At 46.0% G+C, this 22,497-nt stretch overlaps 1 protein-coding gene across 5 annotated transcripts in view; it reads left to right on the plus strand.

The window, feature by feature from the left end:
* NEDD4L (NEDD4 like E3 ubiquitin protein ligase) overlaps nucleotides 1-22,417 on the plus strand; it is a gene marked incomplete at its 5' end in the record, with an annotated part of 102,734 nt that extends 80,317 nt beyond the window's left edge. For all 5 annotated transcript variants that reach the window (XM_084278159.1, XM_084278160.1, XM_084278158.1 and 2 more), the window contains 16 exons: nucleotides 104-301; nucleotides 821-898; nucleotides 2,112-2,166; nucleotides 6,482-6,540; nucleotides 8,376-8,441; nucleotides 9,238-9,467; nucleotides 11,022-11,143; nucleotides 11,939-12,009; nucleotides 13,433-13,528; nucleotides 15,426-15,499; nucleotides 16,219-16,279; nucleotides 16,734-16,793; nucleotides 17,317-17,424; nucleotides 20,297-20,393; nucleotides 20,874-20,946; nucleotides 22,278-22,417. In XM_084278159.1, coding sequence (XP_084134285.1) covers nucleotides 104-301; nucleotides 821-898; nucleotides 2,112-2,166; nucleotides 6,482-6,540; nucleotides 8,376-8,441; nucleotides 9,238-9,467; nucleotides 11,022-11,143; nucleotides 11,939-12,009; nucleotides 13,433-13,528; nucleotides 15,426-15,499; nucleotides 16,219-16,279; nucleotides 16,734-16,793; nucleotides 17,317-17,424; nucleotides 20,297-20,393; nucleotides 20,874-20,946; nucleotides 22,278-22,380 — 1,551 coding nt within the window. In that variant the 3' untranslated portion in view covers nucleotides 22,381-22,417. The remainder of the gene's footprint in view (nucleotides 1-103; nucleotides 302-820; nucleotides 899-2,111; nucleotides 2,167-6,481; nucleotides 6,541-8,375; nucleotides 8,442-9,237; nucleotides 9,468-11,021; nucleotides 11,144-11,938; nucleotides 12,010-13,432; nucleotides 13,529-15,425; nucleotides 15,500-16,218; nucleotides 16,280-16,733; nucleotides 16,794-17,316; nucleotides 17,425-20,296; nucleotides 20,394-20,873; nucleotides 20,947-22,277) is intronic.
* Nucleotides 22,418-22,497: the final 80 nt, after the last annotated feature.

The following is a 22,497-nucleotide window of genomic DNA, read 5'->3' on the forward strand; positions in this document are numbered from 1 at the left end:
AGAGGTAATTACTCCTAGAATTATTTGCTGTGAAACCAGGTTGTATTAGTTTGTCAGAATTGAGTGCTGTTTGACGAATCTCTGTGCCTTCCCTTTTGCTCAGGGCATGAAGGACTCTCCGGTGCGCAGAGCGGTGAAGGACACCCTTTCCAACCCCCAGTCCCCCCAGCCCTCGCCGTACAACTCTCCCAAACCACAGCACAAAGTTGCACAAAGCTTCCTCCCCCCTGGCTGGGAGATGCGAATCGCACCCAACGGCCGGCCCTTCTTCATAGACCATAATACCAAAACTACGACATGGGTAAGAGGAAGTCTGAGCAAGGAATCTGACATCAGGCAGCAGCTTTGCAATGTTCCTCTCCCTGTTTCCCTGGGTTTCTTGCAGCCTTTCCTTATATCTGAGGGGGGAATTTCTCAGCCTGACTTTCCAAAGCAGCCTTTTTGTGATGGATGGTGTGTTTCCTTTCTGTTTGCAAGAGCCAGAAATGTGCTTGTGTATCTAATGGCACTAGTGGAACTGCCTGTATTCCTAAGAACAGGGCTGTGGTTCCTGAAACACCTCTGGAGAGAGAGGCTTAAGCCTTACCTCACCCTAAATAACTCTAAACACTTAAAAGTCATTTCAGGACATGAATCCTGATAAAGATGCAACACATCCGAATAGTGAATGTTTTATCACTTTTCTGTGTCTTGGTTTGTATGTTTTATTATTTAAAAAAAGAATAACATAGGCAGATTTCTTTTCCAGCTAATTCTGTTTGACTTGGTATGCAGCTGGAGCGTGGTCTGTTGGAGTCACAGTGCCCTGTTTCTGTTACAGGAGGACCCACGACTGAAGTTCCCAGTGCATTTGCGATCAAAAGCGTCTTTGAACCCCAACGACTTGGGCCCGCTCCCTGTGAGTGATACTGGTGATGTACTGTAAGATACACCTGCTGTCTTACCTGACCTGTCTGTTATTGCAGTCATATATTGTGTGGGGACACACAGGTAGCTGTCCTCTCCCTTTTGAAGGTATTAAAGCTGTGTTTATATATAGCACCAGAAAGCTTTATTGTGAACTTGAATCGGTCAGGCTCTTTGAAGCCAGCCCATAATAGTTCCGAAAAGACTGCATGTTTCTTTGCTTATCTGAAGCTTTGAGCTTGGCTTTATCTCTGACCGTGTGCTTTTAGATAACAGCCTCTTGTTGGAGCAGATGGTTCAACGTGAGCTCTGTCAATGTACCAGCACAGGCTGGCAGGCAGAACTGGAAATAAATGGGGATCTGTGGGTGAAACTTCCATACTCTGCTGAGAGGATTAGCATTTAATACCAGGAGGTTGGCACACCTGTAACCAGGGGTAACAGGGACTTAAGCCATGCCAGATGCTTGCTTGGTTGTGAAGAAGCTGCATCCCTAAGGGCAGAGACCCCCTGGGAAAGCAAACACTTCACCTGAGGTGCCAATGTTCAGTTCAGCTCGTTGCCTCGGGAGCACTAAGCCCGCGCTTGGGAAGTGGCCCCTCAGGTTGTAGTTGGGGCAGCAGAAGCCTTAGTGTCAGCGAGGCACTCGGGGTGCTGTGGCCTGTGTCACAGGCTGCAGGAGAGCAGCTGGAGAGGGGCTGGGGGCAGGAATCCTTCCTGGGGAGGGGGAGGCCTGGCACAGGGTGCCTGGAGAAGCTGGGGCTGCCCCTGGATTGAGGACTAGGTTAGCCATCCGTGTCCAGCTGTAATGGCAGCCTGGTTTATATGTTTACTGTACGTGGCCCATGCGTGTTTCAGATGTAAAAGCAGAAGCTCTCTGACGTGACCAGTGATGGACACTCTGCTCTTGGTGATCATTTCCTCATAGTCAGAAATGGACTTAAACTCCTCCACAGGACTTTACCAGTTCCAAGCTTTAAATCCATATTTACCATGCTGGATACCCCTGCCCGTGCAAGTAGCTGCTGCTCTGCATCTCCCTAGGTTTTTGCCCCTCGCATCATGCAGCAGTGATTACTGAGTGGTTTCTGCCTCAGAGGCATCCATCATGCAGCTGAAGTAGGCACAGATGAAGGACTGCTGCATCCCCTGGGGGAGTGCTGGTGTTTCACTTGTGTTTTCTTTTTTTCCTTTCCCAATTCCAGCCTGGTTGGGAAGAAAGAATACACCTGGATGGAAGGACGTTTTATATAGACCATAGTAAGTAAACACTCCGGTACTACAGCAAGTAGACAAAGGGAGGTAATAACTATTGAAGTGAAAGCTTTATAATTTTACTCTTCATTTAGGAAGCCAGGTGTTGATATGTGGAGACATTGATACCAGAGACTTAGTGCCCTCGTACGGTACTGTATATTCACCGAAAGCTTGCTTTAATTGGCTCATCAAGCTTTGTCCCTCTCTGACTTGTGAAGCATTAACATTTCTTCTTTGTGGTTTCTTTTGTTCTTGTTGATATTTTGGATTCGTCCTCGTTGTTGTTGATGATCCCATGGCTTATTTGCACTTAATAAATAAAAATATACACTAGGAATAGAAAATAAGATGAGAAAAGATCATACAGCCACACCTCCACTTACAGGCAGTGGAGAAACGAGCACGGATCAGTACTCTCCTGTCCTTTAGAAGGTCTCGTGGCAGTGCGGATTCTGATCTTATTTCCTATTTACAGCATGTTAAACTGCACCCAGCCCGTTAATATTATTCAGTTCTGTTAGTGAAGTTCTAGTGTAAGTGATGTCTCATTGTAGACTTGTCTCACTACAGCATCTCAGAACTACCATGTGAGTTGTTGTTGTTGTTTGAAAAGAAAGCAGCCCAGAAAAGTTGGGGTGTAGCCACCACCTCCTCTTGTTATTTTAAGACTTCAGCTGGACTTATAATTGAGATATTTATACCAATGACATGAACTTCACAGAAATAGGTAACTCAAACCATTAGAAGAGGGTGCGTCCATCACGCAAAGCTGCAGAATTAAGCTTAAACCACTACACTTAATAGATAGTTAGACTCTTCCTTCAGTGTCAGTAATGCTGACTCTGATGTGTACCTGTAGCTGTATACAGGACATTGTTAAATCATCCTTAAAAGGCTGTCTCTAATATGAATTTCAAAATTGCATAACTAGCTTTAAATAAAATAAGAAATAATACTCTCATCTAGCACAAGATCAACCTCCTTCAAGCAGCAGTACAGAGTTACTGTTCTCTGGACCTTCTGTAATTGTTTTTCCCAACAGAAACCTGAATGTGGCAAATAATCCTGCACCGCTCCCACCCAAGAGTCACAGAGCAAATCTGTCCTCCTTAAAAGAGCTGTGTAATTGTTGAGCCTCCCAACCTCCTCTAAAAAGGGTTTTCAGTCTCCAAAGCATGTGTAAGCCTGGGAAATGGAATGCTCTGGTTGTACATTAATTAGAGTTCCCCAAAGAATTTATGATCGTTATGAAACTAATTGTGTTTGCATCTGAAACCCCTCTCTAGTCCTGTTTTTGGTCTGAGGGGGTTTCACCTCTGTATAGCAGACTGTACAAAAAGTTGGAGGGTTTTTATAATGCTGCTTGCCCTGGCCTGGAGCTGCAGCGCTGCCGCTGCCGGCAGCCTCGGAGCAGCGGTGGAGCCGGCGGTGCTGCAGTGGAGCCTCGGCTCCCATGAGCACCTCAACGCTCCATGTTAGGGGAGCAGCTGCAGACTCAGGGCTCGGTGACGTGGCTCGAGCATTTGCTTCCAGAGGACTGATAAGGAGGTCAGTGACGTTGGCCACAGCCACAGGTTTGTGACCGAGCGCGCTGACTCCTCGTTTCGTGGCGGAACCGAGAGCTGCGCTGACGCTGGTGACGGGTGCCATCAGCCGTGCTCACCCCCTGTGCACGTCTTGGCGTCCGTCACCGTGATCAGCTCGCCACAGGGATTAGTTAGGAGGCACCAAACGCAGCTGAATGTTGAGCGTGTGAACAGCTTCAGCTACTGCTGATGTCCTGGCTCCCCACGTACGTTCTGTAGCCCTGCATAGTTACCCAGTGCTGTTAGCCTGGCTTTGGAATGCTTCCTCTGTACAGAGCAATGCAAGCAGCACAGAAAGCACCTCTTGGCAGCAGCACGAGCTGCTGCTGAGCACAGGCCATTGAACCAGGAAAGCAGAGCACTGTTAAATACCTTGGGTAGCAGAGTAGCCTGAGAGCAGAAAGCTTTGGGATTGTGCCTGTGTACAGTTCCCAGTTCTGCAGCGGTCAAGTCCCTAACAGAACCCGGAGTCTCCACGATTGGTCCCTACCTGGCCAAGCCGTCGTTGCCATCCATGAATGAAGCAGCACTCTGTGTCCATGTGCATGGCCCAGGAGCCTTGTAGAAAAACCCCATTTACCTGTCAGAAGGTACTGTGAAGGAAAGCAGAGAGGTTTGTCAGCCATAGGCAGAATGGCATCGCCGACAGAGGGATGGAGATGTATTACATGGGTTCCCCTCAAAGTCCGTCTTGGGTCCCCCATTTTTCAACATACCCACTAGAAACCTGAGCAGCAAATCAGGCAGAACATACTTATTAGTTCAGCAGAAAACCATAGCGTAGGAGAGGTGAGTTGAATAAGAACTGCAAAATGTTACTCAAAACGGGAATAATTAGCAGAGTTTTGCTTGGAAAGGGCATGAAAAATCTCATCAGCTGGACATGAGTTAACTCACCCTGTGATATTATAAGCCCTGAAGTCACCCTCCTCATCTGACCGCAGTGGTGATGATGTGGCAGTGGCACTGCTGCATCTAGCACAGGGTCCCCAATGTTGGGAAAACAGTGAGGGGCCAGAGGAAGCAGGGAGGACGAGGGACCCCTCGGAGGCCCTAGAGCCCAAATTGCCAGCACAGACCGAGTGTTGTGCTGGGGTGAGGACTCAGGAGAGGTGGTGGATTTTCTGATGAATTTGTTACCCACATCCACTTTGGAATAGACAGAGAACCCTGAGCTCCAACTCCAGGTAGGGTGGTTTGGGCGAGACCCTTCTCATTGTTGGGGCTTTAAGTCCTGCAATAGATGTCAAGGTCCCTGTCACTGAACAGCGTAGGCAGAGGGTCATCAGCACAGTACACAGGGCACCAAGAAAGGATTGATGAACCTGGAGCCGCTTCCAGGTCTGTGACCTGTGATCTCAGAGAAGATTACCACTGTGATTCCTGGTTGTCAGGGTCAAGGAGGTGTAAGCTGTGAACTGGCATATACCCCCTAAACTCCACAGAAGGGCGTGTGCCCACACAGGGTGGCACAGGATGGAGAGGGCTGGGTCTGGCCTGCGGGTCTCCTGTGGCTCTGGAGCTGTCGGTCTGACAGCCTTCCCCCGTGATTCCGATAAGCACTAAACAGCCTTCATGTGTAACAGGAAGTAAAACAGTGATTTAGTATTAAATTAACAGTAGATCAAACTCTTGGAACGTGCTTGGGATCTTGTTAGAGTCTTGTTCAGTTAACAATTAGTGAATGTCACCAAATCCCAGTCTGTTTTAAAACTTGCTTGGGACGCTCAAAACCTGGGGGCTTTTCTAGCTGTAGAAACCTGGAAAATTCTTGTGGTTTAATGAAGCAGGTTTGGTTCTTTGCTTTGACCCAGAGCAGCCACAAACCCCTGAAACACAGTGTGTTTACTCCCAAAGCTAGCAATTACAGAACTGAAAATCTGGACTACCTTCTTAATGCAGTGGAAGCAGTGCATGCACCAAGCAGCTGTGTATTGCTACCCTGCCGGGCAGGACATGGGGACTCAGACCTTGCCGTCGCAGGTGGCATCTGGTTTGGTTTTTGGAGCATTGTCTTCTTGTTGCAACATCATCGTTTTGTTGTGATTCTGTCGTGTTCAGAATCTTGTGAGGAGCAGTTGTCTGGAGGCAGGGAGAGTTGCTCAGTGTCCTGTACAACATTACCTATCACCCTTTGGTGCTCTTAAAAACTGTAGAGAAAGGGAGCTGGGTTCTCTCAGGTTACTGGCAAAATCTCCTTTGGTCAAATCCCAATGATCTTGTACAGCGTAACTGCATCATTGTGCCTCCCCTAGTGGTCCTGTCACCTTCTCATTAAGGCACCAGCTAGGGCTGTTTTCTTCTAAGAGATGTCCCTCTCTCCAAATTTAAACACAGGCTCTTTTACAAGCAGTACATTTTGGCTGTCTTTACACAAAATTCCACAAATTAAACTTAGTCTGTCATGTGACAGAGTTTTGGGGGTCCGAAGGCTGGGTATTTCTAATACGAGTTGATCCAAGCCCATGTTCAAGCAGAGCATGGTTACTACTGCAGGCGTTGAAATACAAGTCAATACACTGGGTTCTGCTGCAGTTTGCGGTTTTGGATGAGTGTTTTTGACTAAACTGTGTACTGGGGCTCTTACATAGGTGGGTCACGCGGCCTTTTCTAACCCTGACATACTCAGTGGTGGAAATGGTAGGGAAAACAGATGTAGGGAGAAAGAACCAACATAAATTCACAGTTTTGTATCCGAGAAGTAACAATACTCTTTGTTTTGTTATTTACAGATAATAAAATCACGCAGTGGGAAGACCCCAGGCTGCAGAACCCAGCGATTACTGGTCCAGTAAGTACAGCTATGGGCTTTTTCCCTTAGTCGCTCGCGTGCGTTTGGTGCAGGCAGGAGGCATCACCCAGCAGCAGGTCGTGCCCGCGCCCCAGACCAGGTCAGGCTCTGGGAGAGGCTCAGGGAGGGGTTCCAGGGCACCGGTGAGAATACACACATGCTGTTAGTTTGACAAAGATTTCCAAAGCATCACACATGCAGAGTGGTTCTCTGACCGTTTCATGCTGGTTTATGCCGTTAGGACATTCTTCCAGGTGCCACAAATACCCTTTATTTTGGGTAAGGCCTGGGGATTTTTAAGGGTCTCAGGACACAGCAGATAACTACTGCACAGTGCGATTCCGATTGCTCTTGTTTATTAATAAGAGTAAGTATAATCACTCATTGGAAGGTAATTGCTTTTGGAGGGGTTTACCCATTCATCACACACCTGGTGTTTGAGATGCTGATACAGAGTAGCTGTACAAATCCCTAATGTGGGTTTCCCAGAAATGTTAAGCAGGAATGACAGAGGCTATCTGGGAAATCCTGTTCGAAGGCAGTGAGGGTAAGTCACGATCCCATCAAGCAAATAAGAGTTACTTGTGTGTGTGGTGTTTTTTCTTAAAGATAAAGCAAGATCAAGCCCGTTTTACAGCCACATGAGCATTAAGGCTTCGTCTTAATATTTGTAATAGTGTTCTTGGTGCCATGACAAAAAGAAAGAATGCCCTAATTGCATTTATGTTGCATTTGAACAGTGGCAACATGTTGAAAGGTTATTTAATGGCTGCAATATTATCATCAGAGTAAAACGATTCCGTTTGATCTTTTTCATTTCATTCCCTTTCTTGTCCACAAGAGAAAACTCAGAAATCCCTGTCCCTCCTGCTCCTGCCTCCATGCAGCTGCAACTTCTTCCTTCCCAGTCCTTGCCCAGGCACTGAGTTTGAACCAGAGCTGTGCCGCTGGTGGGACCAGAGAACAGAACTTGCACAGCCCTCTGAAATGGTTCCTTTGCTCCCAGAACACCCCACTGTGTTTATTTCACTAGCTGGTTCAGGTGTACTCTTTGTCTTGAAGGAACAGCAGAGCAAAGGAAAGTAAGGATGATGGAGGTGGGGAATACTGTGATGAAGGCCAGAAGCTGCTTTTCCCTTCTGTTTTCCCAAGGCTCTTTCCAGGCCCTGGTTCAGCTGGTGTTGCACATGGTGTCAGAAAGCGGAGAGCACTGAACCCCCGAACCCCCAGTGGATTCAGGGCTCCTGCTCTAGTACATCACACTTGCTTGTTACTTGCTGAGTTAACTCTGCCGTGTACATGAATGTGGTGTCCTGCACCTGGAGGGCAGACAGCTGTGGATGTCACAGCTTTACTGGAGCCCCTTCACTTGTTCTTTGAGTTGTCTCCTGAGTAGCACCTACCAGTGCTCAGCCCGCTGAGCTGTGCAGATCCATGGTCTGCAGTGACGCCAGGCCTTGTCAAATGTGGTACCTCACAGCACGCTCCTGATCTCCTACTGGGGCATGTGGGTGGCAGCAACACATTCCAGATACTTTTTTCTGTGTTAGAAGTTGGGTTTGCTCTTTTTTGTCCCAAAAGAAAAACCAAAAAAAGCGGGTAAGTAGTTGATAACCAGAAGAACTAGGCCAAAGTTTCACACCTTTCCACTCCAGTCACACACTGGGAAATGGGAAAAGCCTGGCTGCTGCACTTCAGGCACGGTGCCTTTGTTAGAGGAACTGATGGCATCTGTGTGTAGACAGCACGTCTTCAGATTCCTGTGTAAACTGTGGTGGAAAATCAAAGGGCTGAACCCCCAGAGTAACCTGTGCTTGTGCTTCTGTCCCTGCCAGGCAGTGCCATACTCCAGGGAGTTCAAACAGAAGTACGACTACTTCCGGAAGAAGCTAAAGAAACCCGTGAGTAGACACGTGCGGTGCTGGGATCAGTGATGGGGGAACAGGCTGTCCCAAGCAAAGGGACAGAGTGGTGGCCTGTCTGGCTGTAGTGCACTTGCCAGTTCTTGATCGTGCTACTTGTACAGGGGCCAAGTAGGAGCCAAGAAAAAGAACAGTTGGAATTGGATTGATTTCTCCACAAAAACACTTACAGATCTCATGTAATCAATGCAAAACCCAGGAGGTGAGGCAGTGAGGAAGTACTGGTGACTCAGTATCCCCAGTTAGTTCCCAAGCCCTTAGGCTGGAGTTGGGCCAGAGGGTTGGTATTTCTCCCTCATTTTCACCAGTGTGCGTTGAGGGGTGGAGCTGGACCATGTTGGCAGGGCAGAGCCCACAGTGGTGCTGGATCTGGCACAAGTTTGTAGTGTCCTTGTTCTGTGAAAAACCTTTCAGTGGCACCTTTAATGGAAGAGAGCAGCTGGTATCAGCCCATGTGTGACACTGACTCCTGACGAGCACTGAGCCCTTACAGTGTAGCACAGCAGTATTCACAGCAGGATTCAGTATTTTCTCACTTCTGCTTGTTGCTTTTTCATTGTTATGTTGAATACCACAGAAAGCTCAGAGCCACTTACTGGGTCTGACCTAGGTCACCATGTCCTGTCAGCCCTGGACTTAGCACTGGAAAACAGAAATAAGGCAACACTCTACTTCAGATGTCTAATCTGTCATTTAGTTGTTACCACTGTCAGTAACTTGCCTGAAAATTCCCTTATTGATGCTAACAACTATGATGTAATCTGCTTTCACATAGGCTGATATCCCAAACAGATTTGAGATGAAGCTACACAGAAATAATATTTTTGAGGAGTCCTACAGAAGAATCATGTCTGTGAAGAGACCTGATGTTCTGAAAGCCAGGCTCTGGATTGAATTTGAGTCAGAAAAAGGACTTGACTATGGAGGTGTGGCCAGAGAATGGTTTTTTCTCTTGTCCAAGGAGATGTTTAACCCTTACTATGGCCTCTTTGAATACTCAGCAACGTAAGTGTCTGTTAAAATGTTTCTGTTCGTGAGGGATGTGTATTAGACTTTGCACGAGGCAACGCTGCCCTGGAAAGGGGTTAGAGCACCCTCCTTGGTGCATCCACAGACAGATCTCTGCTCTGCACTGTCATTCCTTACCAGCTCCTCAGAGAGCCTTTCAAACTCTGGTTGAAAGCCCACAGAACATTGTCACTGTGAAGCCAGCACTCAGCGTTGCCTCACTTGCTGAGGCCAGTAACAGTGAAAGGAGCCATGTCAGACAAAAGATGCTTCATCGCCCTCCCGTTAGGCTGTAAACCACCTGCTGCCCAGAATCACAGGGCTCATAAAACAGCCTCTCATTTACCTGTCAGTAGTTACACAGAAGTGTCCTTACAGAAGTCAGTTTGGTGTTGCCCAGGTTTGAACTGTGAGCAATCCATTAGTGATCCCGAGAGAACGGGTCTCTCTGAGTCCCTCTGTTCGACAGGCTGTGTGCAGTGTGGGCTGCTTCACTGCAGGCAGTAGTTCTGGTGGCTTTTTGCCAGTGTCAGGCTCACTCCTTTCTCTCCAAAGCTGGATTGCAAAGTGGGTGAGCAGAGGCTGCCTAATGGGGGGTTTCTCACACTTGTGTCTTGGGAAAGACGTTTGGCTGCTGAAGGGAACCAGGACTTGCACAGCATTGCAGGATGCCTGCATGTTACCAGAGTTCTCTGGACAAACATTTGGGTTTAGGTATTTCTGCTTAGGGGATGAAAGTCACTGTAGATATTTGTGACTTTGGTTTAGGGTCAGAAATCTAAGCAGTTAATATGAGAAATAACAACAGACACAGAGCCTGTATCTGTCGTCACAGGTTAGGAAAATGCTCCAAATTAAACACGCTGCTTTTGCACTCAAGTCTTAGCACACTTCCACGTGGGTCTGAACGTGTTCTTACCCACTGAAAATGTCTCAGTCCTTCGGCTCTTTCCAGTATCCTGGGGTTAGGTGTGTTTCAGAGATGTTCCCAGTATGTGCCATTTAAGACATTAGTAAGAGGATGTTGGACGGTTGGACCATGGGCCTGTACCTGGGCCTACACTTAATTCCCCTTCAGTACTGTCAGGTATTCCAGAAACCTACTGCAAAAGAGAATCCTAAAATGTTAAGCCCTGCAGTTTGGGAAGGGTGAATGCCCAAGCCAGCAGAAGGTAGAAGAGATGGCTTAGCTGACGCTCTGATTCCACTGGAGCCGATGGCGATGCTTGACTGGTTTCAGTGGTACCAGGGTTTGTCCTTTGGTGAGGTCAGTGCTTGCCACAGGTGCAATCCTGTGACCCCACAAGCAGGAGTTTTGGTTCCCCCTGGCAAATAATCACTGTGGCCTTAGGCAGACAGCTCTGGTTAGATCAGCATGGCCACACACTGACAGATCCTTCTGGTGGGGAGCACATGGATAAACTCTGTCAGTACACTCGTGCGCACGTGAACAGGCAGCAGCCCCAAGATCACAGGATTAATGAACATATCTGAATATCTCGTTATTTAAAGGCTTGGTTATTTAGATGTTTTTTTTCTTTCCCCAAAAAGGGACAACTACACACTTCAGATTAATCCTAATTCAGGTCTTTGTAACGAAGATCATCTGTCGTATTTCACATTTATTGGCCGGGTTGCTGGTCTGGCAGTGTATCACGGGAAGCTACTGGATGGTGAGTAGTTACACTGTGTGGCTGTGCTGCTGTTGCTGGATTGTTATGGAGTATCAGTTCAAGAGTTCATATGCTTTAGAGTGTAGTTAATTTTGGGAGACAAAGTCTGAGAGTAACGGAGCTGGTCCTGTCGGACACAGCCTTCCCATGCAGAGTGACTGAAAAATCAGTGTCCTACTCAACTAATACCACCCTTCACATAAAGTTTTGCTCCTTTCTCTACTCCTCTTAGCAATGCTGGTTCAGTAGTTTTAAGTAATCACTGTCCCTGAAGGAAATCACCAGTTACAGCAGCCATTTCCACGCACACCTGCAGCCACAGAGGTGGTGTGAGAGTCAGGTGCCACATCTCTGGATCTGTAAAATGGAATGGAAAGATGTAATGAGGAAACAGGAAATCCCACGATAAGTGAGCATTGTGAACTGACTGTATTTTATGCAGCCCATTAGAAGAGGAAGCTCACCTTCCCATTTTTCTAGCATCGCCTTTGGGAGGAGAGTGGCAGGTTAGGGGGATTAGACCACCTTGAGCTTGATTCTCCATCTCTCCTGTGTCGCTGCATGAATGTTTTGGTGTTTAATGGCAACATTCTTGTCATTGAAAAAATCAGACTTTCTGTGCCTGCATAAAAAATGAGGCTGCTGGGTCAGCTCAAGCAGTTAGAGCCTGTTATGTTCTGGAGATTTCTTTCTTGCTGGCACACTAGGAAATGCCATGGGGTGCGGTGCCTGAGCAGTCCTGTCCTTACGGAAGGTGGGAACAGTGCGGGTGTGACACTCTGCCCTCTCTTTCAGGCTTCTTCATCAGACCTTTCTACAAGATGATGCTGGGGAAACCAATAACTCTGAAGGACATGGAGTCAGTGGTAAGACAACACTTAAGCCCTATTGGCATTGGCAATTACATGGCTTTTTCCTCTGGGGAGATTGGTAAGGGGTAACGATGCCAGTGAACTGCGCGGTGGAGAAGACTCGGTCACAGTCCTGAGAACTTTAGAGAGAGATGTATCCACTTCTTTAATCAAATAAAGGTTCCTTGCTAGGACAGTGGCTGCAGTCCTGGTGCACTGACAGTGGGAAGAGGGACAAGGCAGGAGAGATGTGGATAGGCCAGGAACCTATGAACAAATACTTTTTATCTTAAAGTTTCTATTGGAAAATCCTGTGATTCTGTGATCACCCTGTAATAAGCATCAGTTTAGTTAGTATTTAATTAGTAATATAGGTGGGGGGGGTTGGACTAGGGGATCTTGGAGGTCTTTTCCAATCTTAATGAGCCTGTGTGGTGCTTGCCTATCACACCCATTCTGAAGGGCCAGTGACTCACATTTCATTTTAAATGACATCACTGTCACTTCAGTATTGATGCTGCAGTCCAGCTTAGGATCTCTTTCAGATAACACTGAGGATGGTATCTGAGAGTGCTCTGCTTCCACTGCAGTTCTGGGGCAGGTTATTTCTTAGCTGAAGCTGATGTACATTAAGCTGTATTGGGCCAGAAGGGTGTAGGCTGTGTTGTGTGCCATTAGGATGTGCTTTAGTTTTTACTTGTGGTTGGATCTTAAAGGTCTTTTCCAACTGAGGTGACACTGGGGTTCTACGGACGTTACAGATCCTCAGTCACTGACATAAATGCACCTCCAGCTCACACTATCTCACAGGCATCACATTAAGGCAGGGTGTTCTTCTCTTGAAGCATCCACGAGCAAATGATGGTTTCACTTCATGTTGAACTCCTGAATTACCTATATTACTGTCTCTCTTCCTTGGAAATACTTAGTGATGGCTCCACATGCCTTTTCTTTTCCTTTTTCTCTTGGTCTGTCTTTAATTATGAACCTAGTCCATGATGAAGGTACAGCTTTTGGGGAAATGAGAGGGGTCTTGTATTTGGCAAACTTCAAGGCTTTCAGTAAGAGCAGTGCAGTCAGTCGTTGTGTAACATCCTTTCAGTGCAATGAACAGTATAGAAATTGTACAGTTTCACCACGGGGACACTTTCTAACCAATTACTTCACGTTGCTTTATACAGATTTACCCAATAGATACACGGAGTCCATTTATTGTGGTGCATAATAATGCAATTATGAGTCAATTAAGACTGAAATTACAGTGTCTAAGAAAAAGGCATGTGAATAGAGTCACGTGCCTCACCCGGCTCTGCAGGGCTGTGCAGATAACCGAGTTCTTGTCTTTCTGCTCCCTTTGGAGTTGTGGTTTTAGATGGTTGATTTGTTCAGTTTAAAGGTAAGCTATGTACTCAATGTTTATGTTTTCAATCTGTTGTAGGATAGTGAATACTACAACTCTTTGAAGTGGATCCTGGAAAACGACCCTACTGAGCTGGATCTCATGTTCTGCATAGACGAGGAGAACTTCGGACAGGTATGTAAGGGCTGTCCCCAGAGTCCCTGCTCCCTTCCTACTGGTTGTTGCCATGAAGTCATGAAATACCAAGAGATTTCTCGTGGCTGTGGAGCCCATCAGGAGTGCTGAGTGTCGATGACCTGGGCAAGCTGTGAATATCATTGCCCTGTCTTAAGGCAGAAATGATGTGAGCTTTTCCCTCCTTGTGAAAAGCAGTTCTTGGAGCTGAGCAAAGTACTTACACTGAGGAGTAAAAAAGGCATTACACGGTCTGACTTAGACTGTGGTCTGGGGATTTGTAGTTTGGTGATGTCCTCAGAGGTGGAATTGCCACCAGTGAAGTGCTCTGCAGAGCCTTCTTGCCGTGCAGGCGGGTACCACTACAGAAGCAAGTGTGCCTGTTTCTGAAAGGGCCACATCTGCAGAGAACTTTGTCCTTACGTGTGAGACAAGTCAGATACGTGTGTGATCATTGAGAACCGAGTCGGTGGGAATAGAATTCACTGGCCAAAGCCATAACTCAGTTCACGAGGAGAAGCTGTCGCAACAGGTTATGGTTCAGTTTGTCTGGGATTTACAGCTGCTCTCTGCAGAGAATCTGGGTCAGGTTTTGGATGGAAGTCACTTGGGTGCAGATAAGTGTCCTCTACATAACTGCACATTTTAAATGTAGTGTGAGGAGTTAAAAGGAAATGAAATCAGGAGCTTGTTTACATGAGCTTGGAACTTCCTTGCCTGCCACGATGGGGGTTTATTTATTTACAGGCTACAGAGCTGAACCATCTTGTGCTGCATGCACACACACAAGGACTAGAATGTAGGAACCCAGAGGCTGCAGCTGTAGCTGTGCAGGCAGTACGGTTCTGCACTCTGATTATATCAGAGTAACTGCCCTCAGGTGCTCATGGAGTGTCCAGATTAGGAACAGAACAGGTCTGGTTCTGATTATCGTTATGTCAGCCCAGGTGCTGAGCTCCTTTCTGAGCCAGCCTGTGTCTTGGAGCGACATTCTGGTTAGCTCTGCAGCCAGGAGCGGGTGTAGTGCAGCACTAGGAGAGGAGGAATTCAGCTAGAGAGAAACATCCTAGCAGTCTGAATGCAGACAGGATGCTTTCCAGCAGTTGAGGGCAAACGCTGCCTGCACTGGCTGTTCCTGCATGCGCCCTGGGCCATTGCCAGTGCTCTGGGCATTGCCTGCCCTCAAGGGACCCTGACTCGCTATTGGCACTTGTTTTGCCTCACCTACTGCTCATCTGCTCAAGCTTTATAAAAGTGCCCTTGGGAACCTGAGCAGGGGATGCTGCTGCTTCCACCAGGACGTCACATATGTACAAGGGAGATGTTTACACTGCTGTAAGCTCCTGTGTTTGTACTTCATTTGTCACCAAAACCTTTTCTGGCATTAGAGGAAAAGAACCCTCTAATAAGCCCTATCTGCTTACTGCCCCTGCTTTCTCAGTAACCAAGTAAGGTTCCACTAAGAAATACCCATTGGCTATTTGACTATGTAAAGGATGGAGAGCTATCTCCAGAAAGCAGAGAAGGAGGAGATCTGTGTCCTTAGTCCCTATTAGCTCTGGAACATATGCTCTGCTCTTCCTGGAACAAACGAACCAGCATTTCAGAGCTGTGTGTGTTCCCTGTTACTTTTCCTCTCCTGTTTCCTGTACGTGACAGGTATTATTCACACAGACCCACTTCTGGTTTGCTCTTTGTTTGTGATCACTTAGAGAATGTACACTGGGTCAGTTGTTCTGATGGTGCCATCGTTAAAGGTGCAGGGTTTTGATGTCCCACTAGGTATGATGGCGTAATACTTCTCAAATGCTCCTGGTAAAATGCCTAAGGATTGTATGAGGAACGTGTCCTGAAATCATGCTGTACTGTGTTCTGTTTGCTTTCTTCCCAAATGCAGACATATCAAGTCGACCTGAAGCCAAATGGGTCAGAAATCATGGTAACGAATGAGAACAAACGGGAATACATTGAGTACGTATACTATTATGGGATTCATCCTGGCTGTGCTTGTCTTAGAATCTGTCCTGCTGCAAACACTGCAGTTTGTCAAATGCTAGGTGATCAGATCCTCTAGAAAGATAATCTTACTGTTAATGTTGCTCACTTTATCCCTAATCCTTGGAGAGTGGGAGCTTGTAACCTTCACTGTCCCATGAATTAGTCCTGGAACCTGTGATGTAATGGGAAACTATTTTCTTGATGAGTAGGTGTGAGCAGGATTCAAGAAGGGGTGGGATTACTCTGAATGGCAGACAGCTCCTCCCAAAAAGAAGAATGAAAAGAGGATGTCTGTTTAATTTGCCCAGTTGGTGTGATGTGATCTTCATTCTGGGAGGAGCTCAGGAGCACTTTAATGTTCACATGATCCTCTGAGAGAACTTGGTATTTGCTCATTAGTCTCCTTGGCAGTGGTGTGGAACACAAAGAAACCTGCTCTTTTATTACTTTGTGTGTGGTGTTTGCACTGTCCATCCTCTGGATACTGTGCAGAACAGGAAAGCTCTGTGAGAGCTGAGTTAGGTCTGCGTCGAGAGGGGTCACAGTCCTTGGGTAACTTCAGAGTCAGTCTGTGTGCTGTCGTTTGGAGGTGGCTGGGTTTGTGCATGGAAAGGGATGGTGGTGTTTAGAGTCTCTGCCCTTCGCTTGCAGCCTTCTAACAAGTGTGGTTATGTTTTTGTTGTCTGCTGTAGCCTGGTCATCCAGTGGAGGTTTGTGAACAGAGTCCAGAAACAAATGAACGCTTTTCTGGAGGTAAGGGGTCTCCTCCTGCTCTTTCTCCCTGCCCCAGAATCAGTTTTTTAGCACAGGCTTATTGTCCCTCTGTGTCGGCATTAGGGGACGGGGAGCTCTGCAGAATGGCACAAGTGCTGCAGTGCCCATACCAGTCTCTTTGAGCAAAACCCTGCACGAGTTCTGGAGGGTTTCCTTCATCATTTCCCAGTTTTGACTGTTATAAAAACACAGAGTGCTTCCCCTGAGACAGTAAGGTTGTTCTCTTTCAAGTTTAAATCATTTGAGCTTGATATAATTTAATGGTTAATTTTTTAAATTCAGGACTTGTACTTCAGCAAGCATGTGTTCTGTTCCCAAACCCTTTCTTTGCCCTCTGTCACTTACTGAGCTTCCCTGAAGCCAAAGACCCTGTTAGGCAAAAACACCATGTTAGGTGGTGTGGGAATTTTAACTTTGCTTTGCTTTCTTGTAGGGATTCACAGAACTTCTTCCTATTGATCTGATCAAAATTTTTGATGAAAATGAACTAGAGGTGAGTTTAATTGCTGTCCAGAGCCAACACACAGGTCAGTAATGCTCATGGGGAAAGACGTGTCATGTTCTAGGCTCATCACACAGCACCTGCTCTGCCAAAGTGAACTGGCAGACAAAGGTACTCTGCCTGTAGTGGGAAAAGAGGGGTTTTCCTCTCTCTGATTAGTAAAAGTATTGATCACATAAAAGCACAGACATGTAATTATTCAGGGAGGGGGTTGAGTATGTGCATATAAAGCAGGTAAGTAGCTTACAGAATTAATGCTGTTGTGCTCATATGAGTCTTTTTTTGAGCAAAATCCCATAAAAGATGCTGTTGCACAAAGCATCCGTACACCCCAGCACACAGTGTTTCTCCAGTCCTTGAGACTTCTCCTGCAGAGCAGCCCAGCTCTCCTGGGGGTTTGTGCTGCTGTGTGCTCTGCTGAGCTGTTGAGCAGTTTAGGAAAAGCCTAACTGTGTCTCTGCACCTAACACAGGGCCTCTTCAAGTAACACTGTGACTGTTTCCTCCACCCCTAGTTACTGATGTGCGGCCTTGGTGACGTTGATGTCAACGACTGGAGACAACACACGATCTACAAGAACGGTTACTGCCCAAATCATCCCGTTATCCAGTGGTTCTGGAAGGTAACAAACCTCTTCTACTGCACTGGGTTTCTCTATTGTTCTACAAGTGAAAGTTGCTGTATTGTTCTGCAGAGTCTGTTAGGGGATCCTTCATGAAGGGTATGCCTGCGAGCTGGGAATGACAGCTCTGGTACTTACTTTACCAGAAAGAGACCCCAGATACTGGTTTTGTCTAAAGCATCTTGCAGTGTTTGTGAAGTAAATAGTTCCATGAAATATCTCTGTCACAGAAAAAACCCTAGAATACTTTTTCCCATAACAGCTGTGGATTTTCCAAAGGAGCTTCTGTATTTCTTAAAAATACAGGAGCCTCACAGCTTCTGTATGCACCTCAGACTTTGTTTCTGGGTCTCTTGCATTGTTTTCCTCCCTGGGGGTGGTACACAGGAGGGATATGTACTTTTCAGTCCTCTCAGGTGTACCTATGCACATATGCACACTCTAGACAAACAAAACACTCCCTAATACAGGAGCTACCTCATTGTCTTTCCTTCTTCACCTGTCCCTCCTGAAGAGTTCATAGTCATCCATTGCAAGAATCCAATTCTGGGAGTCATCCCACCTTGTTTCTGTGATGGCAACTATATCATAGTTTTCCCATTGCACAATGACTCCCTAGTTGTCACCCAGTTTGCATGCATCTGTGTAGATGCATTTCAGTTGGGCTATTGTTCCTGCTTGGTTTTTTATTTTATTATGGGAATCTAATGTGACCATTCCCAAGCACTTCCATGGTTTCTAACACACCAAATCCCTTTGCTACTGAACAAATCTCCATCTCCAGCCTCCACTGAGATGGCAGACTGAAGGACCTCACTAGCACAGTGACCCTCAAACATTGGCATGCTAGCTTCAGGCTTACTTTTAGCAAGCCTGGTTTTATCTCTTTCCCTCTTTAAATCTATTTTAAAGCTTTTTCAATAAGCTCTGCTAACTCCTGTGCAAAGATCCTTTTCCTTCTTTGAGACGTTTGGTGTCAACAAGTTGTGTCAGAATAAGGTTATGATAAAAGATTTCTTGTGCTTTTTGTAGTAAACAAGGCAAAGAATTGAAGAAAGGAATAGAAAAAAATTGTGTGTTAGGGTAGTTGAACAATGACCTATAGTGAACTTGGTTCTATTACTTATTGTTCCATGAAACTCTGTCTGATGCTTAGCAAAACAGCTGGCTTTCTGCATCACTACAGTCTATATACTGCTTATGAAAGCATTAAGAATCTGGATTTTTTCTGGCAGAAATTCTGAAGAATAATGGAGCAACAAAAATTAATCAGGCCCATATTTCTAACTTGCATATTATCTTTAAAGAAAAGTAAGGTGCAAAAAACCATGCATAAATTGCTTAAATGAGTGCAGAACCTTAGTGTGTTCATTCTAGTCTTTAGCTCAGCTTACCTACTGGAGAGATAATGGAAAAGTAGTGTTATAAAAACTAATATACTGATGTCTTTGAAAAACTTCAGCACTCTAGCAAGTGATAAATTGCATGAAAAGTATGTAAGGAGATCCTTATTTATTCAAAGCAGAGTTTGGAAAATGGGCACTGGAAAAAAAAGCTAGGCTTAAAAACTGATCATTGATAAATGCAACCAAATGTGAATAATCCATTGTCTATGCCTCAAGAGGTTTGTATCATATAAATTGAATGTGAGATTGACTATGTGGCAAGAAAATTAGGAAAAAAATGTAGCCATACAGAAGTCAGTATCAAAATGTAAGCTCATAAGAGTAAAGGTGTTTTCATTGCCATATATATAACACTTTAACTTCTGAAAACATTTGAGGGTTGGTTTAAAGGTCCCTTACAACCTAATTTAGTCTATGATTATATGCTTCTCTGATACAATTGTAATGATGCTGCTGCTATTTCAATTTAGAGCTTTCATGTCTGACAGATACTTGTGTTTTTGTGAGACCATATTAACAGGCATCCTCATCATAAATGAAAAGAGGGTTAGGCTGTTGGCAATACCTCCCTATAGAGATTCCCAGCTCCCCTCTAATAATTTCTCCTTTGGTACTGTTTTCATGTTCACAGATTCATACTGGATGTTGTGTGCAGAGTTCCTTATGAAGCAGAATAAAGCCCTTCAAAAATGCCTGTTTTGGAGCTGACTTAGACGTCAGTGAAAAACAGATTTCACATACAGTCAAAGCTCTGGGGGAGTAGAAAATGCTTGCATGGAAATATGGAAAGCCAGTGTAGCAGTAATAAATAAGGGATGCTAAGCACAGCACTGTCTCAAATTCTGTCCTCATTTGAGCTTAGTTTAATAACTCTGTGTCCACTCGTAATGCAGAGCACTGAAATCTCTTTGGAGAGTAAACATCCTTTTGAACAGAGCATGACAATGGTAATGCCCTTTTTTTACACAGCAGTCATCCAAGAAATAGGAAATTTGGTTCTTCAAATGAACCACGAGCTGCATTCCAGGTTAGCAATTACAGCATGCTATTTCCAGGTATGAAATATAAAAGAAGAGGCTCTATTGTGTCCAGTTCTGGGCTCCCTGCTATAAAAAAAAATAGGGATCTCCTGGAGAGAGTCCAGAGAAGGGCTACAAAGATGCTGAAGGGCCTGGAGCATCTCCATTATGAGCAAAAGCTGAGTGAGCTGGGACTGTTTAGCCTAGGGAAAAGAAGACTAAGGGGGGACCTGATTAATTAATGTTTATAAATATCTTAAGTATGGAATGCAGGGGGAATCAGCCAGCCCCTTTTCAGTGGTCTGTGGAGACAGGACAAGGGGCAATGGCTGCAAGTTGGAGCACAGGAAGTTCCGTCTGTGCAATATGAGCTAGGGAGGCTGCTCTGGCAGCTTCCAGCCCCTGTGATTGTGTGTGGTTTCTGACGCTGTGGCGGTGTTTCCACAGGCTGTTCTCCTGATGGACGCTGAGAAGCGGATTCGCTTGCTGCAGTTCGTCACCGGGACGTCACGTGTGCCTATGAATGGATTTGCTGAACTTTACGGTGAGCGTCCTTCCACCCGCCTGAGAAACACAACTGAAGTGTGGCCATGGCCAACCCCTGTCCCCACAGACGAGTTCTGCTGCATGCTAAGAGCACCCCAGGCATTGCGGGGCACACGGAGGAGGGGTGTAGGCCTGTAGCACCCGTGGGTGTTACCCAGACACTCTCCTAGCTCCCACAGAAATAATCTTGGCTATCAACAGGAATAACATTCACGTCACAGGGAGAAGAGGAGACTTTAACCAACCACTCTACTTTTCCAGTGTTAATACCTGAGCTTCCTTCTGCATTACACATACTCTGCGCAGAGGCAGTTTGATAAACTTAAGCTTGTCTTGTAACTAAATAACCATATTCCTCTTTGCTTTTAACAGAGTTTGTACCTGGTATTTTGTAGCCTACAATTTGTGCGAGTACTTAATGCTAGAAGGTGGTGTTTAATAGTGGCCAGCAATTTATGTTTCATATCATTTTCAACAGGTTCAAATGGTCCTCAGCTGTTTACAATAGAGCAATGGGGAAGTCCTGATAAGCTGCCCAGAGCTCACACATGGTAAGTCATAAAAGCATCACACCACACACAGCTTCTCTGCACTGTGACACTGCCAAGAAAGGGGAACACCATTACCTCTGAATCACACTACAAAAGGGGTGCTCTGAGGCGTAGCCACGTGGCTCTGTGGGTGCAGGCAGGCCTCCAGGAGCAGCAGGCCTCACTGCGCACCCTGCCCTCACTCCTCCCCAGTTCCAAACAGCACTGCTTTTCCCATCTCCTGGGCACGCCAAGGGCTGTGCTGGTAGAGTTAGTGTAGCTGTTCTGCAGGCAGCGCAGGCAAACAAACTGTGTCAGCTTCTGATAAAGGCTTTTCCTTGCTGGTTTACTGTCCTCCACCTCAGCATGTTAAAGCGTATGTTAGAGAGAGGAGCAAGCTTTCCCCAATTCATTTGAAGAAATGGCTATACGTACCTTTACCACAGGTTAACTATCGTATTGAACCTGGATAGTAGGGATTCACTGGCCTGAATGCCTTCTGCTAGAAGACTTCCCTCTATCAAAAACAGCCTAGGCAATGGGTATAACCAGCTGCAGAAAGTCTGGTGTAACAAAACAGAGCCACAGAAGGCTGTAAATCGTTGGACAAGTCACTAAAACTGTGAGGTAATAAGATGACCTAATTTAATCTTAATTCATGCAGTTTGTAAACGTTCAGAGCATTCAGTACAAATCTCGGCCTTGCTCTGTTATGTGCCAAGAACATGGCATTTTTTAAACAACTTGAAGTGTGCTGTAGAGGAAAATACAAAATGGGGATCTTTCCATAAAAATAACAACTTTATAGAAGTTTTACTCTAAGAAATAAAATGCAAATCCTAAATGCACTCTAAAACCACAACCCATCCTCCTCAGGTTTAAACGTATCTGTTAGCTTTTACAAGACCTTTCCAGGAACCTCTTTTGCATGACGTTGCCATTATTACTGCTGTTGCCATTATTGCTCTTACTGTTTCCCCCCCCAATGGCAGAGCATCAGTCATAAACTCAGGCCTTGCTGCTGAGGCTTTGGAAGGGAGCCTGTTGCTAAAGCTGCACTGTTTTCAAGCAGCTAAAGGCAGGGCCAGGGGGCTCTGTTGGCTTTTTCCATTCCTGAGAGGTTTTGATTCCCACTTCCAGCCTGGAAAAGAAAGGATGAGGGCACAGGGTTCCTCGGGAAACATGCTTTGCTCCAGGCAGGGTTGGCTCCAGGTGCTGGAAACACGAGCATTAGGACATGGAGGAGATTGATGTCCTCTGTCATGGCCCCCAAATTATTTAACCTTTTCCATGTCTTTAAATGACACGTTTTCCCATGGATACTAAATGAGCCTTTTCCTTCTGCATTGCAGCTTTAATCGCCTAGACTTACCTCTGTATGAATCTTTTGAAGATCTGCGAGAGAAGCTTCTTATGGCAGTCGAAAATGCTCAAGGATTTGAGGGAGTGGATTAAAACATCACCTTTCCCCCTCGAAGCAAGTTCTGCTCACACTTTGGAATGCGCCTGAGTGAGGACGGCAGAACGGTTGCACAGCGTTGGTTCACGGAACCCTTCCACAGGGCCGTTACC

Source organism: Gallinula chloropus (genome assembly GCF_964237585.1).
Source record: "Gallinula chloropus genome assembly, chromosome: Z".
Taxonomy (NCBI): Eukaryota; Metazoa; Chordata; class Aves; order Gruiformes; family Rallidae; genus Gallinula; species Gallinula chloropus.